The 17,500-nt window shown below is 45.5% G+C and overlaps 1 protein-coding gene across 1 annotated transcript in view; it reads left to right on the top strand.

The window, feature by feature from the left end:
• The window catches only part of LOC311314369 (E3 ubiquitin-protein ligase RNF19A-like), a 36,003-nt gene that overhangs the window by 11,642 nt on the left and 6,861 nt on the right, over nucleotides 1-17,500 (top strand). The window contains 3 exon segments of the mRNA XM_084444705.1: nucleotides 12,828-13,036; nucleotides 13,389-13,533; nucleotides 13,892-14,054. Of these exon segments, the coding sequence (XP_084300831.1) occupies nucleotides 12,828-13,036; nucleotides 13,389-13,533; nucleotides 13,892-14,054 (517 nt within the window).

A 17,500-nucleotide genomic window follows, 5' to 3' on the forward strand; every position in this document is an offset into this window, starting at 1 on the left:
GTCATCCCCTGGCCAGGCTGCTCTGTGTAGCCTCGCTGTCTAATTCCCTTCCTGAGTGACGGCCTGCTGGCCCCCAGCCACCCTGGCCGCTGCTGCAGTGCAGAGCTCTGGTTGTTCCTGTGGTTCTGGTCGTGAGCTCTGGTTGTTCGTGTGGTTCTGGTCGTGAGCTCTGGTTGCGCGTGTTCCTGTGGTTCTGGTCGTGAGCTCTGGTTGTTCCTGTGGTTCTGGTCGTGAGCTCTGGTTGTTCCTGTGGTTCTGGTCGTGAGCTCTGGTTGTTCGTGTGGTTCTGGTCGTGAGCTCTGGTTGTTCCTGTGGTTCTGGTCGTGAGCTCTGGTTGTTCCTGTGGTTCTGGTCGTGAGCTCTGGTTGCGTGTGTTCGTGTGGTTCTGGTCGTGAGCTCTGGTTGTTCGTGTGGTTCTGGTCGTGAGCTCTGGTTGTTCGTGTGGTTCTGGTCGTGAGCTCTGGTTGTTCGTGTGGTTCTGGTCGTGAGCTCTGGTTGTTCCTGTGGTTCTGGTCGTGAGCTCTGGTTGCGCGTGTTCCTGTGGTTCTGGTCGTGAGCTCTGGTTGTTCCTGTGGTTCTGGTCGTGAGCTCTGGTTGCGTGTGTTCGTGTGGTTCTGGTCGTGAGCTCTGGTTGTACCTGTGGTTCTGGTTGTGAGCTCTGGTTGTTCCTGTGGTTCTGGTCGTGAGCTCTGGTTGTTCGTGTGGTTCTGGTCGTGAGCTCTGGTTGTTTGTGTGGTTCTGGTCGTGAGCTCTGGTTGTTCCTGTGGTTCTGGTCGTGAGCTCTGGTTGTTCCTGTGGTTCTGGTCGTGAGCTCTGGTTGCGCGTGTTCCTGTGGTTCTGGTCGTGAGCTCTGGTTGTTCCTGTGGTTCTGGTTGTGAGCTCTGGTTGCGCGTGTTCGTGTGGTTCTGGTCGTGAGCTCTGGTTGTTCGTGTGGTTCTGGTCGTGAGCTCTGGTTGCGCGTGTTCGTGTGGTTCTGGTCGTGAGCTCTGGTTGTTCCTGTGGTTCTGGTCGTGAGCTCTGGTTGTTCGTGTGGTTCTGGTCGTGAGCTCTGGTTGTTCCTGTGGTTCTGGTCGTGAGCTCTGGTTGTTCGTGTGGTTCTGGTCGTGAGCTCTGGTTGTTCGTGTGGTTCTGGTCGTGAGCTCTGGTTGCGCGTGTTCGTGTGGTTCTGGTTGTGAGCTCTGGTTGCGCGTGTTCCTGTGGTTCTGGTCGTGAGCTCTGGTTGTTCCTGTGGTTCTGGTCGTGAGCTCTGGTTGCGCGTGTTCCTGCGGTTCTGGTCGTGAGCTCTGGTAGCGCGTGTTCGTGTGGTTCTGGTCATGAGCTCTGGTTGCGTGTGTTCGTGTGGTTCTGGTCATGGAGGGGCGGTGGGAGACAGGGTCAAGGGGTAACTATGCCTGGCTGACAAATCAAATCAGCGGCTCATTTAGTGGGTTTTTGAGCAAATAGCGACTGGCTGTCCAAATCCCTAACCCAATGATAACATGATGCACGCACACACAAACACACACACACGCACACACACACACACAAACACACACGCACACACACGCACACACAAACACGCTGTCATTCTGGTGTTTGGGGCCTGGGTAATCACTCGTCCGTCTGTTTGCCTGCCATCAACGCCATCAAGTTCAAGTGGATAAAACGCCTCCTGTAACTGTTTCTCTCCTCCCTCCAGTTCTCCTCTCTGGCATGTTTGCGAGACCTCATCTCCTCTCAGGGTTGGGCCGTGTGAGACTTCATCTCCTCTCAGGGTTGGGCCGTGTGAGACCTCATCTCCTCTCAGGGTTGGGCCGTGTGAGACTTCATCTCCTCTCAGGGTTGGGCCGTGTGAGACCTCATCTCCTCTCAGGGTTGGGCCGTGTGAGACTTCATCTCCTCTCAGGGTTGGGCCGTGTGAGACCTCATCTCCTCTCAGGGTTGGGCCGTGTGAGACCTCATCTCCTCTCAGGGTTGGGCCGTGTGAGACTTCATCTCCTCTCAGGGTTGGGCCGTGTGAGACTTCATCTCCTCTCAGGGTTGGGCCGTGTGAGACCTCATCTCCTCTCAGGGTTGGGCCGTGTGAGACCTCATCTCCTCTCAGGGTTGGGCCGTGTGAGACTTCATCTCCTCTCAGGGTTGGGCCGTGTGAGACTTCATCTCCTCTCAGGGTTGGGCCGTGTGAGACTTCATCTCCTCTCAGGGTTGGGCCGTGTGAGACCTCATCTCCTCTCAGGGTTGGGCCGTGTGAGACCTCATCTCCTCTCAGGGTTGGGCCGTGTTCTCTCAGGGTTGGGCCGTGTTCTCTCAGGGTTGGGCCGTGTTCTCTCAGGGTTGGGCCGTGTTCTCTCAGGGTTGGGCCGTGTTCTCTCAGGGTTGGGCCGTGTTCTCTCAGGGTTGGGCCGTGTTCTCTCAGGGTTGGGCCGTGTTCTCTCAGGGTTGGGCCGTGTTCTCTCAGGGTCGGGCCGTGTTCTCTCAGGGTCGGGCCGTGTTCTCTCAGGGTCGGGCCGTGTTCTCTCAGGGTCGGGCCGTGTTCTCTCAGGGTCGGGCCGTGTTCTCTCAGGGTTGGGCCGTGTTCTCTCAGGGTTGGGCCGTGTTCTCTCAGGGTTGGGCCGTGTGAGACTTCATCTCCTCTCAGGGTTGGGCCGTGTTCACACGTGCAGCTCCTCTCAGGGTTGGGCCGTGTTCTCTCAGGGTTGGGCCGTGTTCTCTCAGGGTCGGGCCGTGTTCTCTCAGGGTCGGGCCGTGTTCTCTCAGGGTTGGGCCGTGTTCTCTCAGGGTCGGGCCGTGTTCTCTCAGGGTTGGGCCGTGTTCTCTCAGGGTTGGGCCGTGTTCTCTCAGGGTCGGGCCGTGTTCTCTCAGGGTTGGGCCGTGTTCTCTCAGGGTCGGGCCGTGTTCTCTCAGGGTTGGGCCGTGTTCTCTCAGGGTCGGGCCGTGTTCTCTCAGGGTTGGGCCGTGTTCTCTCAGGGTTGGGCCGTGTTCTCTCAGGGTCGGGCCGTGTTCTCTCAGGGTCGGGCCGTGTTCTCTCAGGGTCGGGCCGTGTTCTCTCAGGGTCGGGCCGTGTTCTCTCAGGGTCGGGCCGTGTTCTCTCAGGGTCGGGCCGTGTTCTCTCAGGGTCGGGCCGTGTTCTCTCAGGGTCGGGCCGTGTTCTCTCAGGGTCGGGCCGTGTTCTCTCAGGGTCGGGCCGTGTTCTCTCAGGGTCGGGCCGTGTTCTCTCAGGGTCGGGCCGTGTTCTCTCAGGGTCGGGCCGTGTTCTCTCAGGGTCGGGCCGTGTTCTCTCAGGGTCGGGCCGTGTTCTCTCAGGGTCGGGCCGTGTTCTCTCAGGGTTGGGCCGTGTTCTCTCAGGGTTGGGCCGTGTTCTCTCAGGGTCGGGCCGTGTCCTCTCAGGGTCGGGCCGTGTTCTCTCAGGGTTGGGCCGTGTGAGACTTCATCTCCTCTCAGGGTTGGGCCGTGTTCACACGTGCAGCTCCTCTCAGGGTTGGGCCGTGTTCTCTCAGGGTTGGGCCGTGTTCTCTCAGGGTCGGGCCGTGTTCTCTCAGGGTTGGGCCGTGTTCTCTCAGGGTTGGGCCGTGTGAGACTTCATCTCCTCTCAGGGTCGGGGCGTGTTCTCTCAGGGTCGGGCCGTGTTCTCTCAGGGTCGGGCCGTGTTCTCTCAGGGTCGGGCCGTGTTCTCTCAGGGTCGGGCCGTGTTCTCTCAGGGTCGGGCCGTGTTCTCTCAGGGTCGGGCCGTGTTCTCTCAGGGTCGGGCCGTGTTCTCTCAGGGTCGGGCCGTGTTCTCTCAGGGTCGGGCCGTGTTCTCTCAGGGTTGGGCCGTGTGAGACTTCATCTCCTCTCAGGGTTGGGCCGTGTTCTCTCAGGGTTGGGCCGTGTTCTCTCAGGGTTGGGCCGTGTTCTCTCAGGGTTGGGCCGTGTTCTCTCAGGGTTGGGCCGTGTTCACACGTGCAGCCCGCCTGTTGCACTTGAGGGTCGTTGGCAGCCATTTCCTTTTCTTCCAGGAATTGTTTCAGACATCATGAAAGCTCTCCTTCCCCTCAGCAACACCACTGTCCCTGCTCTGTTTTGGGTTCCTGGTTGTTTACTAGCCCCGTAGCTCTGTCCAGATGAGTCCTCCGGACCCCCGGTGTGGGACAGACGCTCGTTTGTCTTCCCTGTCGTGAGGGGACCGTGTGTCCCGGCCTGCCTGCTCTCCTTCACCGGGCCAGCGTACCTGTTCATGAGAGACTGCGTTATACACGCGCACGCTTGGCCCCGTATATCCTCCATCTTGAAACAATTGCCGGTGGTCAGGACACAGGCAGCCCACGCAGACAGCTGGGTCCGTGCTCCGAACCTGGAGCGTGATGGGACTCCTGGAGTGCTCCAAGCCCGCGTCTTGAGCCTTTCTCGGGGGTCCGATTGTTCAGCCAGCAGGGTGTAGCAGCAGCAGCTGTGGGGGTCTCGTGAAGTCCCCAGACCACGCGAGAATTCCAGACCCCGGCCCAGCTCTCGGGTCTGAATCCTCCTTGGGGTCCAGTTGTCCATCCCGCCCGGTGTAGCAGCAACTGTGGGAAGTTTACTGGCCAGAGAGAGATAAGGGGATGGAGAGAAGCCAGCTGGGGACAGTGCAGCAGGGGGGGGTGATTGAAACCGAGGGGGGCCTCCGAGGACACAACAACGCACTAATGATCTGCTGGCTGGTTGCTAGGAACGGGAGGGAGGTGTTGCTGTGTAGAGAGGGATGAAGGAGGTGAATTGAGGTGAGGGAGAGGTTGGTTGTTATTAATGAGAGGCTGGTTATTATTATTAATGAGGGGTTGGTTGTTATTATTAATGAGAGGTTGGTTGTTGTTATTAATGAGAGGTTGGTTGTTATTAATGAGAGGTTGGTTGTTATTATTAATGAGATGTTGGTTGTTGTTATTAATGAGAGGTTGGTTGTTATTAATGAGAGGTTGGTTATTATTAATGAGAGGTTGGTTGTTATTAATGAGAGGTTGGTTGTTATTAATGAGAGGTTGGTTGTTATTAATGAGAGGTTGGTTGTTATTAATGAGAGGTTGGTTGTTATTATTAATGAGAGGTTGGTTGTTATTATTAATGAGAGGTTTGTTGTTATTAATGAGAGGTTGGTTGTTATTAATGAGAGGTTGGTTGTTATTAATGAGAGGTTGGTTGTTATTAATGAGAGGTTGGTTGTTATTAATGAGAGGCTGGTTGTTATTAATGAGAGGCTGGTTGTTATTAATGAGAGGCTGGTTGTTATTAATGAGAGGTTGGTTGTTATTAATGAGAGGCTGGTTGTTATTATTAATGAGAGGTTGGTTGTTATTAATGAGAGGTTGGTTGTTATTAATGAGAGGTTGGTTGTTATTAATGAGAGGTTGGTTGTTATTAATGAGAGGTTGGTTGTTATTATTAATGAGAGGTTGGTTGTTATTAATGAAAGGTTGGTTGTTATTATTAATGAGAGGTTGGTTGTTATTAATGAGAGGTTGGTTGTTATTAATGAGAGGTTGGTTGTTATTAATGAGAGGTTGGTTGTTATTAATGAGAGGCTGGTTGTTATTAATGAGGCTGGTTGTTATTAATGAGAGGTTGGTTGTTATTAATGAGAGGCTGGTTGTTATTATTAATGAGAGGTTGGTTGTTATTAATGAGGTTGGTTGTTATTAATGAGAGGTTGGTTGTTATTAATGAGAGGTTGGTTGTTATTAATGAGAGGTTGGTTATTATTAATGAGAGGTTGGTTGTTATTAATGAGGGGTTGGTTGTTATTAATGAGAGGTTGGTTGTTATTAATGAGAGGTTGGTTGTTATTAATGAGAGGTTGGTTGTTATTATTAATGAGAGGTTGGTTGTTATTAATTAAAGGTTGGTTGTTATTATTAATGAGAGGTTGGTTGTTATTAATGAGAGGCTGGTTGTTATTAATGAGAGGTTGGTTGTTATTAATGAGAGGTTGGTTGTTATTAATGAGAGGCTGGTTGTTATTAATGAGAGGTTGGTTGTTATTAATGAGAGGCTGGTTGTTATTAATGAGAGGCTGGTTGTTATTAATGAGAGGCTGGTTGTTATTAATGAGAGGTTGGTTGTTATTAATGAGAGGTTGGTTGTTGTTATTAATGAGGGGTTGGTTGTTATTAATGAGAGGTTGGTTGTTATTAATGAGAGGCTGGTTGTTATTAATGAGAGGTTGGTTGTTATTAATGAGAGGTTGGTTGTTATTAATGAGAGGTTGGTTGTTATTAATGAGAGGTTGGTTGTTATTAATGAGAGGTTGGTTGTTATTAATGAGAGGTTGGTTGTTATTAATGAGAGGTTGGTTGTTATTATTAATGAGAGGTTGGTTTTTATTAATGAGAGGTTGGTTATTATTAATGAGAGGTTGGTTGTTATTAATGAGAGGTTGGTTATTATTAATGAGAGGTTGGTTGTTATTAATGAGGTTGGTTATTAATGAGATGTTGGTTGTTATTAATGAGAGGTTGATTGTTATTAATGAGAGGTTGGTTGTTATTAATGAGAGGTTGGTTGTTATTAATGAGAGGTTGGTTGTTATTATTAATGAGAGGTTGGTTGTTATTATTAATGAGAGGTTGGTTGTTATTAATGAGAGGCTGGTTGTTATTAATGAGGGGTTGGTTGTTATTAATGAAAGGTTGGTTGTTATTAATGAGAGGTTGGTTGTTATTAATGAGAGGTTGGTTGTTATTAATGAGAGGTTGGTTGTTATTAATGAGAGGTTGGTTGTTATTAATGAGGGGTTGGTTGTTATTAATGAGAGGTTGGTTGTTATTAATGAGAGGTTGGTTGTTATTATTAATGAGAGGTTGGTTGTTATTATTAATGAGAGGTTGGTTATTATTAATGAGAGGTTGGTTGTTATAAATGAGAGGTTGGTTGTTGTTATTAATGAGAGGTTGGTTGTTATTAATGAGGGGTTGGTTGTTATTAATGAGAGGTTGGTTGTTATTAATGAGAGGTTGGTTATTATTAATGAGAGGTTGGTTGTTATTATTAATGAGAGGTTGGTTGTTATTATTAATGAGAGGTCCGTTGTTGTTATTATTAATGAGAGGTTGGTTGTTATTATTAATGAGAGGTTGGTTGTTATTATTAATGAGAGGTTGGTTGTTATAAATGAGAGGTTGGTTGTTGTTATTAATGAGAGGTTGGTTGTTATTAATGAGAGGTTGGTTGTTATTAATGAGAGGTTGGTTGTTATTAATGAGAGGTTGGTTGTTATTATTAATGAGAGGTTGGTTGTTATTAATGAGAGGTTGGTTGTTATTAATGAGAGGTTGGTTGTTATTAATGAGAGGTTGGTTGTTATTATTAATGAGAGGTTGGTTGTTATTAATGAGAGGTTGGTTGTTATTAATGAGAGGTTGGTTGTTATTAATGAGAGGTTGGTTGTTATTAATGAGAGGCTGGTTGTTATTAATGAGAGGCTGGTTGTTATTAATGAGAGGCTGGTTGTTATTAATGAGAGGTTGGTTGTTATTAATGAGAGGTTGGTTGTTATTATTAATGAGAGGTTGGTTGTTATTAATGAGAGGTTGGTTGTTATTAATGAGAGGTTGGTTATTAATGAAAGGTTGGTTGTTATTATTAATGAGAGGTTGGTTGTTATTAATGAGAGGTTGGTTGTTATTAATGAGAGGTTGGTTGTTATTATTAATGAGAGGTTGGTTGTTATTATTAATGAGGTTGGTTGTTATTAATGAAAGGTTGGTTGTTATTATTAATGAGAGGTTGGTTGTTAATATTAATGAGAGGTTGGTTGTTATTAATGAGAGGTTGGTTGTTATTAATGAGAGGCTGGTTGTTATTAATGAGAGGTTGGTTGTTATTAATGAGAGGCTGGTTGTTATTAATGAGAGGTTGGTTGTTATTATTATTGAGAGGTTGGTTGTTATTAATGAGAGGTTGGTTGTTATTAATGAGAGGTTGGTTGTTATTAATGAGAGGCTGGTTGTTATTAATGAGAGGTTGGTTATTATTAATGAGAGGTTGGTTGTTATTATTAATGAGAGGTTGGTTGTTATTATTAATGAGAGGTTGGTTGTTATTAATGAGAGGTTGGTTGTTATTAATGAGAGGTTGGTTGTTGTTATTAATGAGAGGTTGGTTGTTGTTATTAATGAGGTTGGTTGTTATTATTAATGAGAGGTTGGTTGTTATTAATGAGAGGTTGGTTGTTATTAATGAGAGGTTGGTTATTATTAATGAGAGGTTGGTTGTTATTAATGAGGTTGGTTATTAATGAGAGGTTGGTTGTTATTAATGAGAGGTTGGTTGTTATTAATGAGAGGTTGGTTGTTATTAATGAGGGGTTGGTTGTTATTAATGAGAGGTTGGTTGTTATTAATGAGAGGTTGGTTGTTATTATTAATGAGAGGTTGGTTGTTATTATTAATGAGAGGTTGGTTATTATTAATGAGAGGTTGGTTGTTATAAATGAGAGGTTGGTTGTTGTTATTAATGAGAGGTTGGTTGTTATTAATGAGAGGTTGGTTGTTATTAATGAGGGGTTGGTTGTTATTAATGAGAGGTTGGTTGTTATTAATGAGAGGTTGGTTATTATTAATGAGAGGTTGGTTGTTATTATTAATGAGAGGTTGGTTGTTATTATTAATGAGAGGTCCGTTGTTGTTATTATTAATGAGAGGTTGGTTGTTATTATTAATGAGAGGTTGGTTGTTATTATTAATGAGAGGTTGGTTGTTATAAATGAGAGGTTGGTTGTTATTAATGAGAGGTTGGTTGTTATTAATGAGAGGTTGGTTGTTATTAATGAGAGGTTGGTTGTTATTAATGAGAGGTTGGTTGTTATTATTAATGAGAGGTTGGTTGTTATTAATGAGAGGTTGGTTGTTATTAATGAGAGGTTGGTTGTTATTATTAATGAGAGGTTGGTTGTTATTAATGAGAGGTTGGTTGTTATTAATGAGAGGTTGGTTGTTATTAATGAGAGGTTGGTTGTTATTAATGAGAGGCTGGTTGTTATTAATGAGAGGCTGGTTGTTATTAATGAGAGGCTGGTTGTTATTAATGAGAGGTTGGTTGTTATTAATGAGAGGTTGGTTGTTATTATTAATGAGAGGTTGGTTGTTATTAATGAGAGGTTGGTTGTTATTAATGAGAGGTTGGTTATTAATGAAAGGTTGGTTGTTATTATTAATGAGAGGTTGGTTGTTATTAATGAGAGGTTGGTTGTTATTAATGAGAGGTTGGTTGTTATTATTAATGAGAGGTTGGTTGTTATTATTAATGAGGTTGGTTGTTATTAATGAAAGGTTGGTTGTTATTATTAATGAGAGGTTGGTTGTTATTAATGAGAGGTTGGTTGTTATTAATGAGAGGCTGGTTGTTATTAATGAGAGGTTGGTTGTTATTAATGAGAGGCTGGTTGTTATTAATGAGAGGTTGGTTGTTATTATTATTGAGAGGTTGGTTGTTATTAATGAGAGGTTGGTTGTTATTAATGAGAGGTTGGTTGTTATTAATGAGAGGCTGGTTGTTATTAATGAGAGGCTGGTTGTTATTAATGAGAGGTTGGCTGTTATTATTAATGAGAGGTTGGTTGTTATTATTAATGAGAGGTTGGTTGTTATTAATGAGAGGTTGGTTGTTATTAATGAGAGGTTGGTTGTTGTTATTAATGAGAGGTTGGTTGTTGTTATTAATGAGGTTGGTTGTTATTATTAATGAGAGGTTGGTTGTTATTAATGAGAGGTTGGTTGTTGTTATTAATGAGAGGTTGGTTATTATTAATGAGAGGTTGGTTGTTATTAATGAGGTTGGTTATTAATGAGAGGTTGGTTGTTATTAATGAGAGGTTGGTTATTATTAATGAGAGGTTGGTTGTTATTAATGAGGTTGGTTATTAATGAGAGGTTGGTTGTTATTAATGAGAGGTTGGTTGTTATTATTAATGAGAGGTTGGTTGTTATTAATGAAAGGTTGGTTGTTATTATTAATGAGAGGTTGGTTGTTATTAATGAGAGGTTGGTTGTTATTAATGAGAGGTTGGTTGTTATTAATGAGAGGTTGGTTGTTATTAATGAGAGGCTGGTTGTTATTAATGAGAGGTTGGTTGTTATTAATGAGAGGCTGGTTGTTATTAATGAGAGGTTGGTTGTTATTATTATTGAGAGGTTGGTTGTTATTAATGAGAGGTTGGTTGTTATTAATGAGAGGTTGGTTGTTATTAATGAGAGGCTGGTTGTTATTAATGAGAGGCTGGTTGTTATTAATGAGAGGTTGGTTGTTATTAATGAGAGGTTGGTTGTTATTAATGAGAGGTTGGTTGTTATTAATGAGAGGTTGGTTGTTATTATTAATGAGAGGTTGGTTGTTATTATTAATGGGAGGTTGGTTGTTATTAATGAAAGGCTGGTTGTTATTATTAATGAGAGGCTGGTTGTTATTAATGAGGGGTTGGTTGTTATTAATGAGAGGTTGGTTGTTATTAATGAGAGGTTGGTTGTTATTAATGAGAGGTTGGTTGTTATTAATGAGGGGTTGGTTGTTATTAATGAGAGGTTGGTTGTTATTAATGAGAGGTTGGTTGTTATTAATGAGAGGTTGGTTGTTATTATTAATGAGAGGTTGGTTGTTATTATAAATGAGAGGTTGGTTGTTATTAATGAGAGGTTGGTTGTTATTAATGAGAGGTTGGTTGTTATTAATGAGAGGTTGGTTATTATTAATGAGGGGTTGGTTGTTATTAATGAGAGGTTGGTTGTTATTAATGAGAGGTTGGTTATTATTAATGAGAGGTTGGTTGTTATTATTAATGAGAGGTTGGTTGTTATTATTAATGAGAGGTCCGTTGTTGTTATTATTAATGAGAGGTCCGTTGTTGTTATTATTAATGAGAGGTCCGTTGTTATTATTAATGAGAGGTTGGTTGTTGTTATTAATGAGCTGCTCTGTTCTGCTTGACTGAGTTAATGATGTTTAGACTGGTGGTCTCTAAAGACTAACCTGGAATGTGTTAACTACGCTAGGCCAATTTTCCGTTGACTAGGCTAGCCTGTGGTGTTAGCTAGGCTAGCCTGTGGTGTTAGCTAGGCTAGCCTGTGGTGTTAGCTAGGCTAGCCTGTGGTGTTAGCTAGGCTAGCCTGTGTGCTTTGGACAATTATTGACTCAACTGAACTTTGAGACAAATTGTGAAACCGTGTGCAAAAAGTGGCACCAGTGTTTGTTCTGTTTGAGGAGACTGTCCTATTTCCACACTGGCAAAAACATGATGACCTTATTCTACCGTGATTGGAATGAATCGATTTGATCCTTTTCTTTGGTGTCATGGATTGGAAACCTATCCTTAATAAACTGTCTTAATCAAATTGTTAAAAGTTCTAGTAGGCTGATTAGTGAGTCACAGCTTAACCCAGCATCCCTGCATAGCAGACAGTAAGGTAACTGGCACGGGTTTACATCACCACTCCCACCACCCTTTTTCCTTCTGGATGTTGAGGGTTTATAGTTCCAAAGTGCAGAACAAACAGGTATAAAAATAGCTTTTTTTCCATCAGCCATCACGCAGATGAACAAGTCGTAGCAACACTGCACAGATTATATAACATTATTTACTTATCTTTTAGTTTTGGTGGTTCAGTGAAGATTGGAACCTTGAGTACTTTCATGTTGTTTGTTTACCGTCTGTGTTGTTTCTAAACTGTGTGTTAAGATGGATGACTCGTCTACTGCAAACCCAACCTACCTAACAACAACAAACATCTTTATTTGTCACACACACACATGCACACATCACACGGCAATGATGAAACACACATGAGTGGCTGAAGTGTACACCGATGACATTCTTCTCCTGCTCTTAACCCACCCCGACGTCCTTCCCCGAAGGGCAGCTGGGAGAAGACAGTAGGCAGCGTGCAGGGGACGCGCCCGGGGACCAACCAAGCGCTCCTGTTCGTCTGCGCCAGGGACGGACAGCGTTAGCGTTCTGTTCTTCTGCATGTTTTTCATATTGGGTTCTTTATGGGGGAAACCCTTGCGAACATGGGGAGAACATGCAAACTCCACACAGAAAGACCCGGAGACCTTGCTGTGAGGCGACAGTACTAGGTACTGTGTCGCACGTGAGAGATTTTGGGGTTCAGTGTCTTGCTCAAGGACACTTGGGCACACTCCGGACAGATGGGATCAAACCAGTGACCTTGCAATCCCCAGCCGGCTGCTCTACCTCCTGACCTACGAGTAGACCTACAAATAAAGAAACCTGAACCTGTGTTAGCTGCTGCTAGCTAGGTTAGCCTATGTGCTAGCTACAGCTGGCCAGGTTAGCCTATGTGCTAGCTACAGCTGGCCAGGTTAGCCTATGTGCTAGCTACAGCTGGCCAGGTTAGCCTATGTGCTAGCTACAGCTGTACAGCTGGCCAGGTTAGCCTATGTGCTAGCTACAACTGGCCAGGTTAGCCTTTGTGCTAGCTACAGCTGGCCAGGTTAGCCTATGTGCTAGCTGCTGCTGCATCAGCCTGCGGCTCCGCTGGGTAAATTGATCCGAACTTGAGGAAGTAGTAGATTCACCACAGGATTAGGTTTCAACAGTCAGTCATAGAGGTGGACTCGCTGTGCTACAGTTGGCCTAGATGTGATGTGCCTGTGGCAGTGTCTGCCCCAAACCCCCCCCCTTCCCCCCCCCACACACACACACACACACAGTATTACCACCCCATGCACTTTAAAAACCTCTTGTATTGCGGATGGTTGAGTGTGAGAGTGAGAATCTGTATGGGTTGGTGGGTGGGGGGGCGGGGGGGAGTCTAGTTACCCGTAACAACCTCCATTACCTCCGACTCTCGGTCTAACGCACCTCCTCCTCTGTCTGCCCGCCGCAGGTACGCGGTCATCGCCTTCGGCTGCGCCAGCTGCCCCAAGATCACGTGCGGCCGGGAGGGCTGCGGGACGGAGTTCTGCTACCACTGCAAGCAGCTGTGGCACCCCAACCAGACCTGCGACGCGGCGCGCCAGCAGAGGGCCCAGAGCCTGCGGCTACGCACCGTCCGCTCCTCCTCGCTCAGCTACAGCCAGGAGAGCGGCGCCGCCGGTAACCGGGAGAAAGCACACACACATTTACGCACACACACAAATAAAACATGGCCTTGCGTGGTCAGTCATGCCCGCCTATACGGACAGACTCGTACACACGTCACTGTTGCCACGGTTGGTGACATTGTGGTGTTGGTGAGGGGCGTACATTTCAGTGTTTTCTGTATGCTTGATGTGTGCTAAACAAATTCCCCTCTGGGGCAATAAAGGTTTCAATTCAATTCACTTTCACACATACCGTATCACACACACACTACATTCAACATGAGTGTAAAACTATATGTACACGCTGCTTGTGTGAGTCGCATTTGGTCATGGTCTGACCGGTCCTCTGCGTTCCCCGTCGGCAGCCGATGACATCAAACCCTGTCCGCGCTGCGCCGCCTACATCATCAAGATGAACGACGGCAGCTGTAATCACATGACCTGCGCCGTGTGTGGCTGTGAGTTCTGCTGGCTCTGCATGAAGGAGATCTCTGACCTGCACTACCTGAGGTGAGACACACACACACACACACACACACACACACACACACAACTGTCAACGCTCTCAGTGGTTCTTCAAAGTTTTTACAGTAGCAGCACGATGACAGAACAGGAAATAGGAAAAACCTCATTGCCAACTGCAGTTGGAAACAGCCAGCCCATCTCTATAAGTCTGTCGACGTTGCCGGAACTACTACTACAAGTGAAGCTCGTGTTCCATAAAAGTGGAACCTTTTTATGAGCACCCTCTCCTCGTCTCCCACCTTCACTCTGCTCTGCCCCTCCCCTCCTGTCCTCTCCTCCTTTCCCCCCCCCCTCTATTTGCTCCCCCACCCCCCTTCCTCCTCCTCCTCCTCCTCCCCCCCAGTCCGTCAGGCTGTACGTTCTGGGGGAAGAAGCCGTGGAGCAGGAAGAAGAAGATCCTGTGGCAGCTGGGCACGCTGGTGGGCGCCCCCGTCGGCATCGCCCTCATCGCCGGCATCGCCATCCCCGCCATGATCATCGGCATCCCGGTCTACGTGGGCAGGAAGGTGAGGCCCACACACACTGTTGGAATCATAGAGTTCGTGTGTGTGTGTGTGTGTGTGTGTGTGTGTGTGTGTGTGTGTGTGTGTGTGTGTGTGTGTGTGTGTCACATTCAGAGCCAAGCCGTGGGTGTTCACAGCCTAGATGAGGTGTGATCCTGGGCCGTCCCTCATACTGGTGGGGCGCTCGTTTCTTTCTCAACATTTCTCTTTCATCATGACACTCCTCTATCACCCGGCCATGCTGAGAGGGAAAGTGGAACAATGAAGCAAACGTTTCTCTGCCAAATAGTTTCTAGAATTCCCCCGAAGAGCTGCCAAGATGGACCAGCGCCAGCAACTGGCTTTTCTCCTCTCCCACCACTCCTACAGCATGTACTGCAATGTCTTGTTCAAGTACCGATCACCACAGCATCGTCTTCTTCATGTTCACTACTACGGCATCGTCTTCTTCATGTTCACTACTACGGCATCGTCTTCTTCATGTTCACTACTACAGCATCGTCTTCTTCATGTTCACTACTACAGTATTATCTGGTCAGGGTAGTGTTCAGTATTATCTAGTCAGGGTAGTGTTCACTACTACAGTATTATCTGGTCAGGGTAGTGTTCACTACTACAGTATTATCTGGTCAGGGTAGTGTTCACTACAGTATTATCTAGTCAGGGTAGTGTTCACTACTACAGTATTATCTGGTCAGGGTAGTGTTCACTACTACAGTATTATCTAGTCAGGGTAGTGTTCACTACTACAGTATTATCTAGTCAGGGTAGTGTTCACTACTACAGTATTATCTGGTCAGGGTAGTGTTCACTACTACAGTATTATCTGGTCAGGGTAGTGTTCACTACTACAGTATTATCTAGTCAGGGTAGTGTTCACTACTACAGTATTATCTGGTCAGGGTAGTGTTCACTACTACAGTATTATCTAGTCAGGGTAGTGTTCACTACTACAGTATTATCTAGTCAGGGTAGTGTTCACTACTACAGTATTATCTGGTCAGGGTAGTGTTCACTACAGTATTATCTAGTCAGGGTAGTGTTCACTACTACAGTATTATCTGGTCAGGGTAGTGTTCACTACTACAGTATTATCTAGTCAGGGTAGTGTTCACTACTACAGTATTATCTGGTCAGGGTAGTGTTCACTACAGTATTATCTAGTCAGGGTAGTGTTCACTACTACAGTATTATCTGGTCAGGGTAGTGTTCACTACTACAGTATTATCTAGTCAGGGTAGTGTTCACTACTACAGTATTATCTAGTCAGGGTAGTGTTCACTACTACAGTATTATCTGGTCAGGGTAGTGTTCACTACTACAGTATTATCTGGTCAGGGTAGTGTTCACTACTACAGTATTATCTAGTCAGGGTAGTGTTCACTACTACAGTATTATCTGGTCAGGGTAGTGTTCACTACTACAGTATTATCTAGTCAGGGTAGTGTTCACTACTACAGTATTATCTAGTCAGGGTAGTGTTCACTACTACAGTATTATCTGGTCAGGGTAGTGTTCACTACTACAGTATTATCTAGTCAGGGTAGTGTTCACTACTACAGTATTATCTGGTCAGGGTAGTGTTCACTACAGTATTATCTAGTCAGGGTAGTGTTCACTACTACAGTATTATCTGGTCAGGGTAGTGTTCACTACTACAGTATTATCTAGTCAGGGTAGTGTTCACTACTACAGTATTATCTAGTCAGGGTAGTGTTCACTACTACAGTATTATCTGGTCAGGGTAGTGTTCACTACTACAGTATTATCTGGTCAGGGTAGTGTTCACTACTACAGTATTATCTAGTCAGGGTAGTGTTCACTACTACAGTATTATCTGGTCAGGGTAGTGTTCACTACTACAGTATTATCTAGTCAGGGTAGTGTTCACTACTACAGTATTATCTAGTCAGGGTAGTGTTCACTACTACAGTATTATCTAGTCAGGGTAGTGTTCACTACTACAGTATTATCTGGTCAGGGTAGTGTTCACTACTACAGTATTATCTAGTCAGGGTAGTGTTCACTACTACAGTATTATCTAGTCAGGGTAGTGTTCACTACTACAGTATTATCTGGTCAGGGTAGTGTTCACTACTACAGTATTATCTAGTCAGGGTAGTGTTCACTACTACAGTATTATCTAGTCAGGGTAGTGTTCACTACTACAGTATTATCTGGTCACAGTAGTGTTCACTACTACAGTATTATCTAGTCAGGGTAGTGTTCACTACTACAGTATTATCTGGTCAGGGTAGTGTTCACTACTACAGTATTATCTAGTCAGGGTAGTGTTCACTACTACAGTATTATCTGGTCAGGGTAGTGTTCACTACTACAGTATTATCTGGTCAGGGTAGTGTTCACTACTACAGTATTATCTGGTCACAGTAGTGTTTAGTAGTGTTAATGATGAAATGGGTTGGAAGGGACATTAGATGGATCTGTGTTCGTTAGTTCATGTGTGCTTCTGTCCGTCATGCCCACCGCCTGGTGGCGCTCGCCACACTTCATCTTCCCCACTGACAAGTCTTACATACAAACCACGCTGTCTCAGGAGGGATGTTGAGGCTGGCGCTCCTGACGCGTGGGTGGCGCTCAGCATGGCGCGCACGCCGCCCAGCTCCGCCACGCCCCGGGGTGTCTAGAGACCCGCGTTCTTCCGAGAAGCAGGCCGAATGTCACGCAGTGGTCGGGGGCTCCGTTGTGTCTTACTACACAGAGGCCTCTGATTCTGCTGCAGACGGACGGACGTTGCACAAAGGCTGGAGGCCAGGTGCATTCTGGGTACAACCATCATTATTTGTAGTCGTTATATTTCACAGCATGGATCACATGACTAATTTTGTTAGTTCAATCACGTTGGACAGATCAGAGATCTAGCATGGCGAGGTCATATTATGTCCAGAGGATATACGGCAGGCTTACCCACAAGTCTCCAGGGGCCGTATTACAGAAACAAGTCCTATCTTAGGATTTGAGGATAGGACAGTTCAGATAAGATTTTCCCCCATTTGGTATTACAGAAGCACATCCTAAATAACTTTAGGCATCCTATCTTATCTTGCTTCATCCTATCCTATCTTATCTTGCTTCATCCTATCTTATCTTATCTTGCTTCGTCCTATCCTATCTTGAAGTTGGGAAATCCTAACTACTCAATCCAACATCGGTTATCAATGTTTATGTCTGTTACCAAGCAACCGATGCTTCTTTTCTGCGCTTCTCCCCTTGGAAACTGTATGTAGCAACCAGGCAAATCACTGATCTCTACTGCCACCTCCGTTCAAATCACTGATCTCTACTGCCACCTCCGTTCAAATCACTGATCTCTACTGCCACCTCCCTTCAAATCACTGATCTCTAATGCCACCTCCGTTCAAATCACTGATCTCTACTGCCACCTCCGTTCAAATCACTGATCTCTACTGCCACCTCCGTTCAAATCA

Source organism: Borostomias antarcticus (assembly GCF_949987555.1).
Source record: "Borostomias antarcticus genome assembly, chromosome: 10".
Classification (NCBI taxonomy): Eukaryota; Metazoa; Chordata; class Actinopteri; order Stomiiformes; family Stomiidae; genus Borostomias; species Borostomias antarcticus.